This window comes from Ixodes scapularis, unplaced genomic scaffold, assembly GCF_016920785.2.
Source record: "Ixodes scapularis isolate PalLabHiFi unplaced genomic scaffold, ASM1692078v2 PGA_scaffold5__190_contigs__length_132052651, whole genome shotgun sequence".
NCBI lineage: Eukaryota > Metazoa > Arthropoda > Arachnida > Ixodida > Ixodidae > Ixodes > Ixodes scapularis.
Genome location: NW_024609880.1, coordinates 46,727,970 through 46,744,655, shown reverse-complemented (window position 1 = coordinate 46,744,655; position 16,686 = coordinate 46,727,970). Strand labels below are relative to the sequence as shown.

Sequence of the window (16,686 nt, the reverse complement as noted above, 5' to 3'; positions counted from 1 at the left end):
GGGGCGAGTTGCCGGCATCTTTTTCGGCCCACCATTTGGTCGATTCCTCTGTCACATCTTTCAGTAGGAGAGGGCTTCCTTCCTCCGTAACCACGCATTTTAAACAATTGTAAACCATCTAGACACTTAAAAAATCTGGACGCGATTGTCACTTTTAAAGTCCTATAATGCATAAAATGTATATTGGTGTGACACATGACGTATATTTTCCCGCTAAATTTATCGTGGCTGTATAGGTCAGGGGACGTGAGGTTACGGGACGTGAATTTCCCCGCTAAATTTAGCGGGGAAACTGGATTGGTGTCTGGCTCACAAGACAATAACTTTCCCGCTGAATTTAGTGGGGAAACTGAATTTAGGTTTTGGCCAAAAAGCTCTATTTGGCGGGAAAACTGAGTTGACGTATAGGCCCCGTGCTGTCAATTTTCCCAAGGTGGTATAGGTCACGTGACGTCACTTGACGCCGCTTTCCCCGCTAAATTTAGCCGGAGATTGACGGGATTATTACACCTACACTCACGGGGAAGATATCCTACGGATACCGGTACGGTATCTGCCGGATATGCCCCGCATATTCTGCGCGTATCTCGGATACGTTCGACGTGTCTCTTGACTGCGGCAGACACATTATGTGCAGCTTTCTTTCGGAGCTCAGAATAGCTAATAAATATACACCCAGGCCACTTCAACAACAAACAGAGAACGACAACGACAACCGTGAACGACAACGAAAACAACGAACGACAACGACAAGAAATGACAACGACAACAACCGACAACGGCAACAAAAGACAACGACAACAAACGACAAGGACAACAACACAATTTGGTGCAGATTCGGTGACTTCCAACTTTATTTGAAGGGTTAAGATACATTTATTTCAGAGTTGCTGTCTGCCCACACCAGTAGTTTTTACACCTGCACTTCGGCTATAAAAAAAAAAAAAAAATACTAAAACGTTTTTTACGACTTTTTGATAAGAACATCCGCGGTAGCAGCTGCAAAAGTTTACCGTATCATGGCAGATGTTTTGTTACTGCGAGAATCTGGTGTACGGGGAGTGGCTGCAAAAGCCAGCACATTTGGTGCGCGTCGCAAAATGCAAATCCGAAACGCACATATCCAATTAAACATATCATGGCAGATCTCTTGTTACTGCAAGCATCTGGTGTACGAAGAGCGGCCGCAAAAGCCAGTATATTTTGGCGCTCGTTGCAAAATGCAAATCCGAAACGTACATACCCAATTCAACACAAACACGTGATCACGCTCGTCCACATCCCTGCGCGGAGAACTGGGTCAGCTAATGAAAGGGGGGCGGTTCATTGGTCTAGCGATAGCTTAGCTCCCACCGCACCTTCAGCGTGGGGTGAACGTTGGATGATGCTTTTTTTAACTCGATAGCGTTTAGAAGCCCATGTCGCAGAAGATCCGGCGTCGGCGGGACCAAAAAATCTTATAATACAACGCGCGCAGCCACGTGTGACGTCACACGTGGCTGTGACGTCATAGCCCCATCGACCCACTAAATTTGGCGGCAAAGTTTTCCGGTAAATATAGCGAAACACTTTCACCGCCGAATTGAGAAAGAAATTTCCCGCAAAATTTAGCGAAAACTTTTCCCGCCAAACTTAGCAGAAAATTTTACCACTAAAGTTTGCAGAAAATTTTCCACCAAATTTCGCGGATTTTTTTACCGCTAAATTTCGTGGATTGTTTTACCGCCAAGTCTGGCGGACACCTAAAATACCCAATTATAAAATTGGATCACGCATCACTGATAATGTTTTATACCTAGGAGTAGTGGCGTCGCGACGGGTTACCGCACGGGGTGCCGCTGACCCCAGTGACGCCACTGCTTAGGAGTGAGTCTGGGCTCGCGCCATCAGTTTGAAATGACCATGAACTTCGCGAGGGTGAACAGGCAGTGTCAGGGCCGATCCCGAACGAATGAAAAAGAAGTGCGCGTGGGAAGAAGAAGAGGACGCAAGCGGCGTTAGAGCGAGCGGCGCCGAAGAATCGTACCAGGCTGGGAATGCAAAGACGCTGGACCTCAATTGTCGGTTGGGCCTCAAGAGGTAAGAACCAAGTCTGCTACTTCTCGACGGGTCTCGGCGCCAATCCACCTTGCATCTGACCTAATCTTGTTGGGAGCAAGGACGGTCTGCAAATCTCGCACCCCGCAAGAACGAAACATCCCGGTGCAAATCAAGACCCCGCCAGCTCCAAAAGATAACTCAATGCCGAAGCGCTCTTCGCAACCCGAATCATGGCTGGTGTAGATGCCCATGGCATCTACACCAGCCTGCGGCCAGTGATGTACACCAAACTGGTGAGTTGGATTTAGCCTCCCCACTGGATAAGTTTTGCGATCGTTTCTCTTCCTTGATTGTATACATTTATGCATTTATAGTTTCCTTTTATTTAATTATTTTTTTAGGACCAATCCGTATTTGTGTTTCCAACGATACAACAGTGTCTCGACTAACTGATTAAAATCTATAAGTTACTAACCACAACCCGACAGCACCCGCAGCTTCTGCCACCGTTCACTAAAACTCGATATGGCTTGCGGCATCACCTCCAGGTCCAAAGATGGATACAAAGTGAGATAGACGTCTGGTGTTTCGAATGCTCCGCGGGCAGTGCGCATGGACTCATCGGTACCTTTGCGTCTATACCACGACTTTATTTGACAAAACCCCGACTGCAGATCGTTACATGAATGGGCAGGCCGCCTACGACCTAGGCTTGAGGGTGTGCACCAGGAACACCTGACAATCGAAAGGTGAGCCGCCGGCTTCTTTTTGAGCCCACCACTCTTTCGCTTGCTCGGTGACATCATCGAGCAGATGAGACCGTTCTTCCTCTGTGACGATGGTTGTCAGGATAGTCCCAGCCATTTGATAATATAAAAAAAAAATATTTAGGCGGTTCTAATTTTTGAAGGACCTGCCTCTACAGGCTCAGAATTGTTTTATTGGGTCAATGTGTATAAGAAAAGGTAAAGGTGGCATCTATAAATATTGCTGAGATATTAAGTTTATGCAAAAATACCTTAGTCAACACACAAAATGTTAAACGTCTGCTTAGAGATAACTCAAATAAACACACATTTCGAGTGTTTCGTGAAATGAAATTTAATTGAGTGTGGTCATAACTAATTATTTTTTTCTCAGTCCGAGACATTGTTCCAGACACCATCGAGAACGGTCCACTTTCTCCGGACTCCGCGAACCCCGGAGGAGAAGACGAACGTGATCCGTAGCGCCCCGTCGGAAGGCCTGACTCGGCCAGGCGCGTCGGGCCGGGATGCTCTCGGTACAGCCGCCTCGCTGAACCTAATTTCAAGACGCTTGCTCGTTCGAGGGTTGCCTGAAAATGGAGATGGAAGCAAGCCTTTGAGGAAGCTAATGGACGGTCCAGTGACCTGCCATAACCCAGAAGAAATGGCGTTGCTTTGACCCGCAGCCATTCCCGGCAGAAGACCTATATATAGGGGCCACCTGGGGGTACAAGTAATCCGAAGTACCCGGGAAAACTGGGTACAAGTGCTGCATAGAAAGAAGAAGGAAAACAAGGGTGGAACGGAAATCCCCGTCGACGAAGGCTAGGAAATCAAGGGGGCCAGGGAGTGCCATGCAAGGAAGAAGCCCAAGCCGAGGAAACCCCTGCGGTTGCCCAGTATGACGGAGTTCAAGCATAGTCATTATCAGGCCTAGACGCGTTGCGATCGACTTGAAGACAAGAGCCAAGTAGGGGAGGCGGTACGCACCTCTCTGAAGAAAGAACTGGAGGACGGAACCGTTGTCTGGTTGCTCGAAGCGCAAAACCCGATCATGGCGTGCACTGATGAGTGGACGGAGGCGGAGGCCGTGACGTGAATCAGGAAGCTGAACTTTTTGGTCGGACAACTAGATGTCGAGGCGTACTACGTTTCGCCGAGAGAAGACGCGTGTGGGGGCGTAATTCACGGAAGCCTGGATTTGACCGATGAGCAGATCAAACAGAAGACCAAGGCTTTCGGGTACGAACATCTTGAAGCGAGGAGGCGTGGAAGATCGCATTCGGTCGGTTGTTATCATCTTCGCGGGATACAAGGTTCCTTTCATGGTGAGATTCATTCGGCTTGAAACCCCGTGCTTCTTCTATAAAAGGATTAAGGCACCATGCCTCAACTGCGGCGAGGTGGGCCATTGAACCGATGTTTGCAGCAAACCGGCCGGTTTCGCTATCCGATATGCGGCACAGCCAATGTGGGAGGGGCATGTGTGTGAGCCGTAATGTGCCTTCTTGGGGGGGGGGGGGGGGGGAGGGGGAGGGGGAGGGGGAGGCGCATAAGACCTATGATAGGTCCTGTCCAGAGAAAATTTACGAGGAGGCCAGGACGGACAAGGAGAAGAGACAGAGCCGTGGCTCCAGGGATTCGGCCCGGAGCACGTCAAGGCCACTTGAGCGCTCGAGGAGCTGGTCTGCCGGCTATCAGGAGAGAAAGGCTCAAGTTACATCTACACCGCGGCGACGAAACCAGCGAAGAAGGAGGACGAACGGCGGAGGCGACAAGCGTGAGATTCACACTGACCCAGATGACCGGGGAAAGTGGCCCTAAGTTCCGAAGGGAGTTCGGGGCGCTTTCCGAAGAATTTCCGTGGGGTTAGCCCAAGCTGACCCCAAGTCGCACGTGGTTCTTGGCGCCGAGATGCAGGAGATAAAGGACTTAGCGGATTGCAAGAAGGCCATCGGGGAACTTAAGAAAAAAAATGAGAAACGGAGGAACGATGCTGTCACGGTCAAGCAGATTCAAGGCATTGTGGAGGCGGCGGTTCAACGCGCGGTTCTCGGGAGGCAGGAATTCGTCACCGGCCAGCTGATGTTACACACGCACAGAGTTACGGGGCTGGAAAACCTGGGAAGGACGCTGGAGCAGAAGCAGGCGAGTTTTTTTCATCACGACACGAAGAGAAGGAAGAAGATCCATGGGCCACAGGACGTGGACTTGTCTGATGCCGAATCATGCGCAAGTCTAAGGATCCAGAGCTAAAAATCTGGCAGTGGAACTGCCGGGGGGACTGGGCGGAAGCAGGTCTTGGCTTGCGGGTCCTGCAAGAAACCTAACCCCCCGGGGGTCATACTGCTGCAAGAACCTTGGGAGGATTCCGGTGAAGTTAAAGGATTATGCGACGTTTGATGGGATCGCTACGTCACTACGCTCGTGCATAAGTTGTACTCCGGAACGAAGTGTGATTTTGACGGATGCGGTGTCTCGTGCTGCTTTCTTACGGTCATACCAGCGAAAAAGGGGGACAGTGGGGTGCGCGGTTTGAATGTCTACGACAACCCGAAGAGCCATACGTACTTTCGACATTTCATCTCTGCGGCGGTGAAAGGGGCTGGGAAGGACCCGGTGATAATTGCGGGGGACTTTAATGCTGCTCGTCCGGCGTAGAGATGCAAATTTGTGACACCCAAGGGAAGACGACTGGCGGAGTGGGTCAAGAGGGAACGACTCACTCTCCTGACCGAAGCGGACCATCCGACCCGGACTGGCACCGTTTCATGCAGGGAAACCTGCCCGGACTTGACCTTGTCAGGAACGTGGAAAGTGTGGAGTGGAGGAATCTGACGGAAGAGTTAGGTAGTGATCACTGTATCCTGGAGACGACCATCCACAGAACTGGCTACAAGCGAAGGATAGGCAGGGCGAGAATCTAAGACTGGTACCAGTGGCGAAGGCAGAGAGGCGAAACGACGGCCCCAATTGAAAGTATCGAGCAGTGGACCAAGTTGGCGGTAGCCAGTGTAAAACCTCTCGTTACGGAGGTGGATCTTACGGACAAGAATCCTGAGGTGGACAAGCAACTTCTGCACCTGTGGGAGGCCCGACGGGCGTTGACCAAGAGGTGGAAGAGGCAGCGCCATAATAGGAAGCTGAGGAAGTGGATACAGAAAATCACGGATAAGGTCAAGGATTACGCGGATAGGCTAGCCAGGCAAAATTGGTATGGTCTATATGACAGGATCAGAGGAAGTCTAAGTACAGCTCATGCGTTGATGCTGGACAGGGCGCTTATCGACCCGGGCTGAACTAAGTCTGCGACGAGCATACGTGCCGCTGGGTTGATCTCCGAAAGCCAAGGGGATCAAAAGCAGATCCTGAACCGACTTGCAGGGAGGTATCTCCGCCTCGAGCCGCCGGGGGAGCAAATAGACTACTCGGGAGAGGAAAACCCTGAGTTGGACAGACCTGTTAGTGTGTGGGAGTTGGAATACGAGCTGGGAGTGATGAAGAAAAACGCTGCCCCGGGTCCGGACTCCGTCACGGCCAAGCTTCTCTACAACCTGGGAGAAGGGGATCTGGAGGAGCTGGTGAGGCACTTTAATGAGCATTTTCGGGAAAATGGCGTGACGCCGCAGGCGTGGAAGGCGGCCGATGTTCGTTTTACTTTGAAACCTAAGAAGGAGCGAAAGTTAAAAAAATCTCTCCCCGATCTCGGTTACGTCCTGTTTAGGGAAGACGTTTGAGACGGTGTTAAATTCGAGACTGATGAGGTACATAGACGAGAAACAGCTGCTTTCAAACAAAAAGTTCGGGTTTAGACCCCACACGTCTACGCAGGATGTGCTGCTGTGGATGCATAAAGATAATCGGAGGACCCTCGGAAGGGACAGACGAGTTGAATACTCGCGCTGGACCTGAAGGGGGCTTTGATAATGTTTCTCACGACAGTATCCTCCGGGGACTCAGCCAAATCAACTGTGGAAGGAGGATGCACGATTGTGTGCGAAGTTTTCTCACGGTGAGGGCGGCCACACTCACGCTTGGGAATATTAAGTCTAAGACATACAGTCTGGGCCCCAGGGGCACACCGCAGTATGCAGTTCTCTCAACACTGCTCTTCAACCTCGCCATGCGGGGCCTACCGGGAGCCTTGGGGGCCGTACCGCGGGTGGAACACGCGACTTACGTGGATGATGTCATTCTATGGTGCAGGGCGAGCAGTGACGGGAAAATTGAGGAGCACTTGCAAAGGGCGGCGGACATTGTGGATTGCTATGCCAGAGAGTGTGGTTTGAATTGCTCTCTGTAGTAGTCCGAGCTATTGATTCTTCGAAATTCGATGGAGAGATCGTGAAAGCATATACACATAAAGATAGGGGGCATGGCTGTGCCGAAGCCGGAGGGTGTGTGGATATTGGGGCAGCACATTCAGCAAGGCAGAGGGAACAAGCCAACCCTGGACAGACTGGACACTATGACTACGCAGGTGTGTGGTAGGTTGAGAATGATTAGGAATAAAAAGCGTGGCATAAAGGAGAAGGCGGTCCAGCTCGTCCAGGCCTTCATCATCTCCAGGTTGACATATGGGACTTCGTATTTACAACTTAACAGGACGGAGGGGCAGAGGCTAATTGTCTTTATACGAAAGGCTTCTAAGAATGCATCGGGGCTACCGGAACGGAAAGCTACGGAGGGGCTACTCAAGCTGGGGGTACATAGAGCAATTGATCTCTCAGCAAGGTCCACATAGAGCAATTGATCTCTCAGCTCAGGAGGCTTGAGGTGACGACTAACGGTAGGTGGCTTTTAGACAAACTTGAAATGTTGGTTGCGGAGGCTCTCGAGAGGGGAGGAGACCGGGGGCGTTATGGAATACGAAGTAAGATGAAGGTTTGTGTTTAGTAGAATTCCTCGGAACATGTACCCAGACCGGGAGGTAGAACGGAGACAGGCGCTCACCGCAGCCTTGTCTTGGTCCAGGGACAGCAGGGAAGGCAACGTAGACGAGGCCGGTCCCGTGTCGGGCATAGCGACAACTGCTGTGGCGGATGCTCAGGGGCGCGTGGTAAAGATCGCTTCGATTCGGGCGCGCTCGGCGGAGCAAGCGGAGGAGGCGGCGCTTGTTTTGGTGATCGTGTGCTACTCTAGTGGCCCTTAACTCGTCAAACACAAAGTTGGGGCCGAAGTTGACGGAGCGCACCAATTGGACAATCACGACAATGACTTCGCGTTTTTGTCGCCGACGTCCAATCGGCGCGCTCCTCGACCTTTTGGCTGCAACTTTGTGTTCGACGAGTTTAGGGCCCTAGGGCTACGATAATATTTGACACTCAAAAAGCGTGCAAGGAATTACGCTTGCAGCATACTGGGGCGACCTGCGATGAAAATCTTAGCGAAGGCTAATGTTGTGGGGGTTCATTTGATTTGGGCTGCAGGCCATATGGGGAGAGCGGGCAATGAGGCGCCGCGGCCTGAGATGTGTTAAACCGGGACTCACTCCGACCCCAGAGGCATCGGATTATGGGCTACCCTATAATAAATTCTTGAAGGTCAGAAGGCAGGGTAGGATGCCGGTTCCTGGGCGTAGCAGGCCACTGACGAGGGAAGAAGAGTCTGTGTGACGAAAACTGCAAACGGACACGGTTGTGACACCAGTCCAGGGCCCGTTTTCTCGAACGCGAACCGTGGGTTAAAGTCAGTCTTGGGTAAGTTACTTTTAAAAAGTAATTCGTTACAGTTAGTTACTTTCAGAAAAAAGTAGCGAAGTTACCGTTACAGTTACCGCAACAAAAGAGTAACTTGTTACAGTTACAGTTTCTTCTAAAAAGTAACGACGTTACTTTTCAGTTACTTTTCTATAACACAAAAAATAGAAAATCAAGAAAACGCCTCTCACCAAGTTTTATTGCATAAAATTAAACAGTACGCTTTTTACTTCATATCGTAAGTTAGCAGAAGTTGCGTCTCGAAATTAGTGTTTGAAAATTTCCACGCCAAGAGTAGTGGCGCAAATCAAAATACGAAACATGCGCAGTGCCCTCCGCGTGTATTGTTGTTTCACGGTTGATTCACCCGATTAAAAAGCGTTTTCGCAGAAAAAATAAAAACCACAAAATAGAAATTGTTTCAAAGACACTAAGATGTAAGTGTTCAGTCACAACGTACAAGCGCGTGCGTAAAGATAACTAGATTTTTTTCATGATATCTACACGTGGCTATATTCGGGTCGTGACTCGTGAGAAAGAACGTATGCACAAGTTTGTGCAAGGGGCCAACTTGACACTCGAAATGTCGGAATGGACGATTTGAAAGGTGCAAGCAAAATCTAAATTGTACTCGATCAGTGATATATTATTCATAAAACACTGGAAAGTAACGACAAAAGTAACGTCGTTACTTTCAACGTTACTTCAGAAAAACGTAATAGGACTACAGTTACAAGTTACATTTTAAAAAAAGTAAGTCGTTACTGTTACAAGTTACCAAAAAAGTAACGAAATTACAGTAATGCGTTACTAGTAACGCGTTACTACCCAAGACTGGTTAAAGTTAACTATTGTCCCTAGAAGAGGGAATTCTAGGTCACGTGACTGGGAGAGCAGGGGCGCCTAGGGATGAGCAGTACCTACATGCAAAATGGCCGCGACGTCGCTTAATGAGGGCTAATAGTTCTGCTTGGTTCTGCTGAACATTAATTTCGATCCGGCTATTATATTAATGACGCACCATCAGCCTATTAGCACGTCAGCAAAGCGGTAGTTCAGAGGGACTACTAAACTAACCGACGGCAGCATTCCGCGAACGCATCACTGTTCAGCAGTCCGGGATCCAAGACATATGACGGTACATAAGCCTAGCAAGTGTTTTTGTGGTGAGTAAAAAAATGTTTTGCGAGCGAGTGTTGGTATACATTTATACTAACACGTTTAATTTGTTACACTATGCACGCCAACTCGTGAGCATCGATTACTTTGCGGAGAAAGGGGGTTATAAGTCTTCGTTCCTGGTGAACAGCTGGGACATTGTACTGTTTTTTTGTTTACAGTGCGCCGACAGTATGCGGACAGCATCGAGGTTTCTACATATCCCCGGTGGCCAGCAATTCAATGGTGACGAGAAGCTTAGCTTCTCGTCACCGGTGGATCGGTTGGGCAAAAGGAAAAGGGGGCAAACAGTTGAGATTAGCAGGAATTGCAGAAACGTGCGTCGCAAGGAACAAAACGAGACTACAGCACCGGCGTTGCCAGACTGGAAGGCACACTGGAAAGTTATGCGTTGTTTATGGCGAAACATATTGAAGGAAATGTTTCTTACATTTTCGAATATTCGTCGACAAACTCTAGCACAGTAGCTAAAATTTCTTCGTACCATCTGAAGCAAATAAATTGGTCTTCAAGTACAACATTACTATATTTTGACTTAAAATACCATACTAGACCGATAACAACCAGCGGAAAAAGAGGATAAACAAAATGACTGGCTTGTTTCACCGATAGATGGCGCATCTTACTGCCCAATCAAAAATAATTATTGTTCTATATCCAGCCACTTATTACAGTACCTAGGTAATTTGTCCTTCCTAGGCACCGTGGTTTACTAAAATGGGTTTACCATCGCTTCGAGAAAACCGGCTCAGCTGTATCTGTGCTACCCGGAACGCTTCGCGGCACCAAGCTGTCCCTTCTGCGGGGCGCAATGGGCGGACATTCATCATCTGGCTTGGGTGTGTAAGAAGATCCTAGGACTCCTGCCAGTGTGTGATTTTACTCTTGAGATGTGGGAAGCGGGGCTGAGGAGTGAGGAGGCCTGCGGGCAGAGACTGCTCGTAGGCCGTGCTCTGCAAGCCGTCGCCGCGCTTGGAACCCCGGATAAGGGGTATGCACTTTCTTCTCGTCATCTTTCCTGAAATAAAGGATTTCAATAACAACAAATGTCTCAGTCCACGACTTTTCACCGTCGCGGTGTTGGGGACGACACGAAACAAACAATGATTAAGAAATAATCACCGCACCACCGTTTCATCTCGCCTTACAGCAATCTTGTGGCCCAAACGACAGGTAAAGACCACTGTCGTTCACCTTTTGAAGGACGAAGGTTGCTGTGCCAAAGTTTACGTTTTAGGTTTTGAGGAAATCAGACTATTGAGGGTTAAAAGCATTGGGCGATTGAGGACTTTTAGGCTAGAACGAGTTTCGTCTATGATCCGCATTTAGGGACATGTAGACGTAGTTTTTAATGACCGTGTCGATCGACGTCTTCTTCTTGTGTGAGCATAATTGCCCCCGGAAATGTTGTTTAAACGGTTGGATATGATCGCGTAGTCCGTTGCAACTCAAGAAGGTAGGGCGAAAGTAAGACGGGCCGAGGAAGAGGAAAAAGACGGAACGATGTAGAAGGGAGAGAGAAACCTCATTCTCTCTTTAGCCTTTTCGTCTGCATTCTCCTCCCGGGTCCGTCTTACCCTAGCCCTACCTTCTTGAGTTGCAATGGACTATAGCTCATTTACTTCCTTCAGTTCGAACTGCCCAGACGAGATGGTCTACGTGGTATAGATTACGGTCTTTGCGCAAACATTTATTTACTAATTTATATTTATTTTGAACGTGCACTGCCATTCGTAAGGCCAGAGCAGTTAGGCATGTTGACAGTAACAGCACCCTCAAGTATTACAAATATTGTCGATAAGATCAGAGATATTTGCATTGCTTAAAACAATCGTCGAAGCATTTAATGAAGGTATAGCCTGTATAGTCGGCGACAGGTTAAGAGTTCAGGCAAGACCTCCTAGATAACAAAGCCCTAGTGCTAAATGAGATAGTGTCTTCAGAAAAGGCCAATGCAGATTGGAAACAAGTGCAGCGTCAGCTCTCGGCTTCGAGTCAAGTTTCAGACGAACGTTGACGCAATTGTCGTGTCGAATTTGTGCCCTGCGTTGACCTTCTCTAATGACGCCACCTCATTCAGCGCTTGGGCGCCAGTCTGTTAACCGTGGGTACGAATCAGCAATGCTCGGCTATCAGATGATCTACGCACACCAGCAGCAAGATGGCGGCTTCCAGAGGCCGAACTTGCAAACGTTTATAGAAGTGTCTACTTTAAATCAGCAAGGCATAACCAATTTGTCGCGTTTTACTCATGTTGCTTTACCACTGCTCACATACGTAACGCATTTGTGAATATCAATAAAGTAATGATCATCATCGCAAGTGAAAAAACAAAATTAATTCGAGTCAAGGTCAAACTTATGCATATATAAGTAAGAGATTTGCGTCAGACTTCAGCATACTATGTCTTCGAGGACCGATTTTGGGGGAGAAAGATTGTCGTAGAAAATAAAATAGGTTTCTGTATGTGCCCATCATATAACTTCTCGTGGCACCTTATTTGACGCGAGGGATGCTCACCAATCACTTTCTCCAGGCTGGTGAACAGAGGCTGCAGTCGAAGCAGCTCGTATGTTGTGGGCATCAACCCGGCGGTCTTCAGGAGGTACATCAGGATAGCTAGGTTCGACATTGTACATGTACCTTTTTTTAGTACACGGAAGTGACGTCATCACGTCTGATTGGTTGGAAACAAAAGTGACGTAATTTCCCTAGAAAAATGTGGGCGGAGTCGGCAAAACTGGGCGGAGTCGGCTACCGGACGTGACAACAAAATGACGTTTCATTTTGTACCGAGTACGTTTCAAAAGGTACTTGCTCGGAACTAGGTGTCATTGGCAGCATCTGTTCGGCGGCGAGGCGTCGCCGTCTCGTCAATTCGTCTTTTTCTTTAATAGAGCTTTTTTTTTCGCCAGAAAGGCTGTATCGGGAACACCGCGATGCATTCGAGCTCCACGAGGAGATCTTTTGGAAGCAATACCGCCTGCCCAAGATCGTGGTGCGGTGGTTGTGCGACGAACTTCGCGAGGAACCGGAGGTGGGAAAGTGCGTACCTCGTGGACGCTCATAACTGTGGAGCTTCAAGTGTTGTGTGCACTGCGCTTCTACGGCACGGGAAGCTTCCAAGGCATGGTGGCGAGCGACGAACACGTAGCGCGGGACCAAAAGACAGTCAGCGTTGCAGTCCGCGCCGTGTCCGTCGCTATCGTGCGTCGTCTTGGGGTCCAGCGTGGCTGGATCCACTTCCCCGAGACGCCGAGCGAGAGGTTCGACGCGGAGAAGGGCTTCAGGCTGTTCGGCAGGATACCCGGCGTCATCGGTTGCGTGGACGGGACCATGGTCTCCATCGTCGGCCCGTCCAAGAACGACCCCACCGTCACGAAGGCGGCGTACTGGTGCCGCAAGTACTTCTACGCCCTCAACGTGATGGTGGTAAGTACACTCATGTTACGTTGTCAAAACGCGCCCCAAATCTCTAGAAAAAAAAAAAAAACGTATTGCCGATACGGTTTAAGTATGCCGTTTTATGACTGCGGGCTGTGGGGTCTCACGACTGCGCGAGCGTGTGCTCTACGTAGCATGTGAGCCGTGAGACGCTTCTCCCAAAAATAATACTTGTCTGTTAAAACGTGCAAGCTTCCGTTAAAAAAACAAAAAAAACATTATTTTTGTTTCAAGGTAGTTAGTTGTACCTTACATCCAGGAAGGTGTGTTGACATGCATGTGTCAGACAAAATAACTTAAAAGGTTCTGAAATTGCGACTGCTTTGTGAACCATAAGTACAATCTACTACTTGTGGATTCAGGTAATTACATGTCAATATCTCTCTCACTTTCAGGTGTGTGACGCCGACTGCCGGATAATGTGCATCGACCCACGGTATCCCGGGTCGGTGCACGACTCCTTCGTGTGGCAATTTTCCTGGCTCCGAAGCCAACTCGAGCAAGGGCAGGTGCCACGCGACGGCCGCTTCCTGCTTGGTGAGCATACTAAATTCATTCCTTACGCACACGGTGGCTCCCACTGCTTGAAAGCCACAGTACCACACGTACTGTGCTTGTTGTGAGGCGCACAGACACAGTTGCTGGAACTTGTTGAAGTGAGACAACAGCCAAAGTTTGGCCATTAATCTCTGTTTATGTCCACATAACTCCCACACTCTACAGGCTACGAAAGCCACACTACACCAATCTCACGACAGTGATAGACTGCGCAATGCATGCGACCGCAGTGCGAGTCGCTGTCCGGTTCGGCCCACTCACTGTTACTGCCTGCCTGTACCCTCTTGCTGGTTGGTTTTTGCATGAAGTTGGAGCTCTTTCGCCGATCCCTGGGGCTCGCCTGGTCGCTTTGACGGTCGTCAGTTTGTACGGAATGGGATCAATTCCTCCTTGGCCACTTGGGGCTCGCCAGATCTGTCCTCGGGTCGTCTCTGTCCCACACACTGGATTCTTTCCCTGACCCTTCTTCTTCAGTCTGCCTATATAGCTCCTCCTATTAGACCCTCCGTGTCCCAACAGGACCTGACTCCTTTCCAATCTAACCACCCCCTCTCTTTTCCCCATCTTCAACTCCACCGAGGATTAGGAAAGAGGTTCGTCGAACTGGCGCCTTATCCCCTTGCTTGCCAACGACAAGGCCAGCGTGTTCTGCTCTGCCCGTGCCTAAGGTCACGGCCACACTCCCAAAAGCAACAGAGCTTTTATCTGTCGGATGCAAGGGCCTAATAATGCACTTGCATACAACACAGCACCCCAAAAGAATCGTGCACACATCCCATACAACCCACGAGGAAAACACATAGTTACATGAAATAACAGGGAGTTTGCAGGCAAGCTGGTGCTAATTAATCATAATGTAAACTGATACTGTAGTGCAGAAATATTAACACACTTTTAAGTCACACTTAATTAAGTTACATTATAATTGACATAGTTGCACACAGCTGTTTTCTTGCCTTTTATTTTAAAAAGTAAAGAATGTAATATGTTCCATCCTCTACATGTGCAGGTGACAGCGGCTACCCCTTGGAGCCTTGGCTCATCACCCCTGTCGCCGGGAACCACGCGACCTCCACCGCTTGCGGCCGGTTTAATAAGGCGCATTCCTCGATCAGGTCTATTGTGGAGCGCTGCATCGGGCTGTTGAAAAACAGATTCCGGTGTCTGCAAAGGCACCGGGCTCTGTATTACCACCCTCAACAGCCACCGCCATTATTTCGGCATGTGCAGTGCTCCACAACATCTGCCTTGTATCGAGCGAGCCAGAACCGGAATCAGACTCCGACCCTGAAGAGTCAGAGTTGGAGTCTGAACCGAGCTCGGACGGTTCTGAGCCGAGCTCGGAGAGGTCAGCGTCGGCTCCCGAGAGGCTGGCTCCTGCCGGCCCTCCGGTCGGCCTTCCGGTCGGCCTCTCGGACAGGGGGAAGGCTCTGAGGCAGCGCCTTGTCGCCCGGTTCGGAACCCGCCGCAGACGTGCCCGTGCGGAGCGCCACACGCAAGGGGTCCGCCGCCACGACGGTAGTCCCGACCACCAGGGACACCGTCGGGAAGCCCCTCAGCGCCCTCGCTGCGGTGGTGCCCAGCACGGACGCCGCCAGCGACAGGGAACATCTCGCCACCACGACTGAGGTCCTGACCACCAAGGACCCCGTCACATCCTTGCCCTCAGTGAAGCCCTCCCCGTGGAAGCCGTAAAGTGCACACTTCGCTTCCTGCTCCACAGTCATGGCCGTCCACAAGCTACATACTCTCTTCAGCTCCCACACCTTGTGAAGTTCGTCGCACAGCCAGCGTGCTGCCTCCGGATACGTGTCGAGTGCATCGCGGTGAAATCGATACAGCCTTTTTTTTATTTTTATGAGCAGAAGGCACGAGACGCAGTCGACAGTGACAGAAAAGGTTCGGAGGTTTAGTTGCCAGACCAACAGGTCATCTGGATTGCCCCTGCAAAGAACTCAGAATTAATTTAGACTACCTCTAGAAAGAAATGCTTGCTTTTGCAGAGATTGCTTTCTTAGTTGCTGATTGAACCAGGGATAATGTTGTCATGGACATTGTTTCATTTTACAAATGCTTCAAAGCGTCTTGCCTCCTGCTCCATGGTACTTCATCAAAGCCAGGTGATTGTGTTATCTCAAGACAGTGCACATGTAGTTTGTTTTGAAGATTGCTTTATTTCTTAAAGAAAAACCTGTGACTTCATGAATAAAAGTGTGATAACATGGAATGTAATATTTCATTCTTGGAAGTAAAACTGAGCATCGACTGGAACCATGTAAGCAATTGGGCAATCTTAAGTATATATCACAGATATCTTGTTGAACACTCTGGTCTTATTTGAGCACAATAGTTAAATTTCGAAAGGAAAAAATATATATATATATATTCTCTGACTAGCATACCACCATATGAACACTGGACCACTTTGAAAGAATTATCACAGATGTTGCGCCAAACATTCTTATTTGAGCACAGCAATAGCAAGTTCTCGAAAGATAAAAAAATTGTTTCTGACTAAAGCAGCCGTCACTCGCGCGCTCCCCGATGGTTCCGCCGACCCCTCCGCTGCCCCCGGCACACCCGGCTCCTCGTGGTTCGACATTTTGGTTTGAAGATGGCGCGTAGCGCACATCCCGCATAATATTGGAACAACTTTCTCTCCAATTAATTCTTAAATGTATTGCAAAAGGACACAAAAAAGCGGTTTGTTTTAACAACGCCCAAAAGGTTTTGATTGTTTTTCAATACTTTTACCTGTACTAGAACAGATGTGACGGCCAGCGACGCACAGGATTGGTTGCCGTTCCTTCGCTAAACGCAGGAACTGCCCCCCGCGTCGTACTAAATCCTACCCCGTATCCCGCGCGTAGGGACGCCTCAGGGAATGCGTAGCTACTTCCGCTCGTCGGTGGTTGGCTCCGGACGTCGCTGAAACGGGTGACGGGTGTCAAGTTTGCGATGACGTAGCGGCGTCAAAGTGGGCAGAGCCGCCACGTGAGTGTTGCTAGGATACGCTCCTC

At 49.4% G+C, this 16,686-nt stretch overlaps 1 protein-coding gene across 1 annotated transcript in view; it reads right to left on the bottom strand.

The window, feature by feature from the left end:
* Positions 1 to 16,686, bottom strand: part of LOC115312855 (juvenile hormone acid O-methyltransferase-like) — a 32,654-nt gene that overhangs the window by 13,694 nt on the left and 2,274 nt on the right. Inside the window, exon 3 of the mRNA XM_040207980.1 lies at positions 12,185 to 12,273. Coding sequence (XP_040063914.1) covers positions 12,185 to 12,273 — 89 coding nt within the window. The remainder of the gene's footprint in view (positions 1 to 12,184; positions 12,274 to 16,686) is intronic.